Source organism: Austrofundulus limnaeus, unplaced genomic scaffold (genome assembly GCF_001266775.1).
Source record: "Austrofundulus limnaeus strain Quisiro unplaced genomic scaffold, Austrofundulus_limnaeus-1.0 Scaffold2369, whole genome shotgun sequence".
NCBI lineage: Eukaryota > Metazoa > Chordata > Actinopteri > Cyprinodontiformes > Rivulidae > Austrofundulus > Austrofundulus limnaeus.
In genome coordinates, this window is record NW_013954771.1 from 4,851 (window position 1) to 6,998 (window position 2,148).

At 37.8% G+C, this 2,148-nt stretch overlaps 1 protein-coding gene across 1 annotated transcript; it reads left to right on the top strand.

The window, feature by feature from the left end:
- The first annotated feature begins 191 nt into the window (after positions 1-191).
- timm13 (translocase of inner mitochondrial membrane 13 homolog (yeast)) lies at positions 192-1,353 on the top strand. Its single transcript, XM_013999608.1, has 3 exons — positions 192-406; positions 607-675; positions 839-1,353. The coding sequence occupies exons 1-3, from the start codon at positions 287-289 to the stop codon at positions 935-937; spliced, it is 288 nt and encodes a 95-aa protein (XP_013855062.1). The 5' UTR covers positions 192-286; the 3' UTR covers positions 938-1,353.
- Positions 1,354-2,148: the final 795 nt, after the last annotated feature.

Here is a 2,148-nt window from a genome sequence, read left to right on the forward strand (position 1 = left end):
ATTTTTTACACCAAAATAATTTAGGTGAGCTTTAAATGTTTTTAGAGGGCGCTGGAGCCCCCCTAAAATAGGCCCAGTGACGCCACTGCGTATTTGTACGGAAAAGTGCTTTTAAAACTTGTTTTCTTTAAAAACGTCATTTCCCATAATGCAACGTCACTTTTACGGATGTGATGTAGCGTAACATCCGCCTCTGTCAAGGGCATCGGAAAACTGTGGCTTGTCAGCCGCCGGCCRGCACGTGCAGTAGTAACAAACGTAGATTTTTAGCAGAACCTCGGGAGACATGGACGGGTTTGGTTCCGATTTTTCAGCAGGAGGTGCTGGCGGGAAAGTGGACGCCGGAGCCTTAATGGAACAGGTTAAGGTCCAAATCGCGGTGGCTAACGCACAGGAGCTGTTGCAGGTAAATCAATGGACGTAAAAGGCTAAGCTAACGCTAAGCTAAAGGTGTCTTCTGAGTGAGTGAGTGCAAGCTTAAGGGTCCTTTTTTAAAAGTTTTACATTTAGTAAATAMATTTTATTGATCTTGTCATCTAGTTTAAATGGTATGTTGAGTCGTTCTGAGTTGCTGGTGTAATAATCTACTATAATCTGTTCTTCTAGAAAATGACGGATAAATGCTTCAAGAAGTGCATAGGCAAACCTGGGAGCTCACTGGACAACTCAGAGCAGGTGTGTTTACGATTTTAATACTTTGGAAATGCAGTTATTGTTTTGTAATAAGCAAAACATCAGTTGTCTGGTGTAGTAATAATGGAAATTTTCACCTAGTTTTGTTTTCTTTACTAAAAGTTATTTTTTGAGATTGATACATTTCTTCACCTTGTTTCCACAGAAATGTATTGCCATGTGTATGGACAGATATATGGATGCCTGGAACACCGTSTCCCGAACGTACAACTCCAGGTTGCAGAGGGAAAGAGCTCGCATGTGACCAATCTGTGATTTGTTTTTTCATCCTTTTTTTGAACTGCTGATAAGAAAACAGACCAGCACAGATCACTGCTGGAGGTCCACATGGGTGTTCAACAGCAGCAGCAGCAGCAGCACATCAAATCTGTCATGAAATCTCAGACAGACAAGCAGGCGGACGAGGCCTGTGGACTCCTAGCTATAACAGAGTCTGTAGACATTTTTTTCCTCTGACATCATGTCACAGATCACCAATAAAATTTATAATGTGTCTGTTATACACGCAGTAACTCACCTTCTGCATTTTTAAGGCATAGCATGATAAAATTCCCAAATATTGAAGTGTGTGAATAATAATCAAGTTTGACAGAAACACTTTATACACATTGTGATGTTTATGACTTTAAGCTGATATTAAAATGTCTGCCCATAACCTAACCAGAATCTTTATTAGCTGTCCAGTAGCATCTCTTAAGGGGTAAAACGCATCTATTTATATCTGCTTCTGAGAATTTTTCCTGTAAAAATTCTGCCTGTAAGCCTTTAAAATTTCAAAGATGTAATTTTAACAACTACCTGATTTAGTTTTTGAAACGAAGTCCCACCTGTCTACATGTTACCTGCCTGTTGGACTCTCAGTAGCTCAAACACTCAAATATTTGACTTTAATGTAATCAAACAGTCATTAAAGTGCCTGTGACATAAAATTTTTGCAATAAATACGAATGCAATTTTGGAAATATTTTATCGACAACATTGCAAGAAAAAATTTCGTGCCGCTGAGATGAACAGTTTTTGAGATGTTCACGTGTGCAGTGACAGGAAGTGATGTCAGAGGGGAATGTCAACATGTAAACAGCATTAGTATAACAGAGCACAGACTAGAGAAAAATCTCGTTTCTTCAGGTTATTTTAAAACACCATCAGAGAAATTGTCAGAATTCAAGTATTTCAGTAAAATACATGAAGGCAGTTTTTTTTATTAGAGTTCCCCTTTGATGTCACTTCCTGTTTCACTTTGGCTGAACCAAGTTCAAAAGAAAATATGCCAGTTATGTGACAAAATTATTAAAATCATTTATTCTGCCAAGTTTCTGAAATAAAAGGTGTTTTGACTTTTTGTTTTTGAATGATATAAATGTCACAGGCACTTTAAAGTACTTATCTGTTGTCTGAATCATTTAAACAACTTTACTCACATCCTGTAAAATCTAACAAAACACKAAACAGACC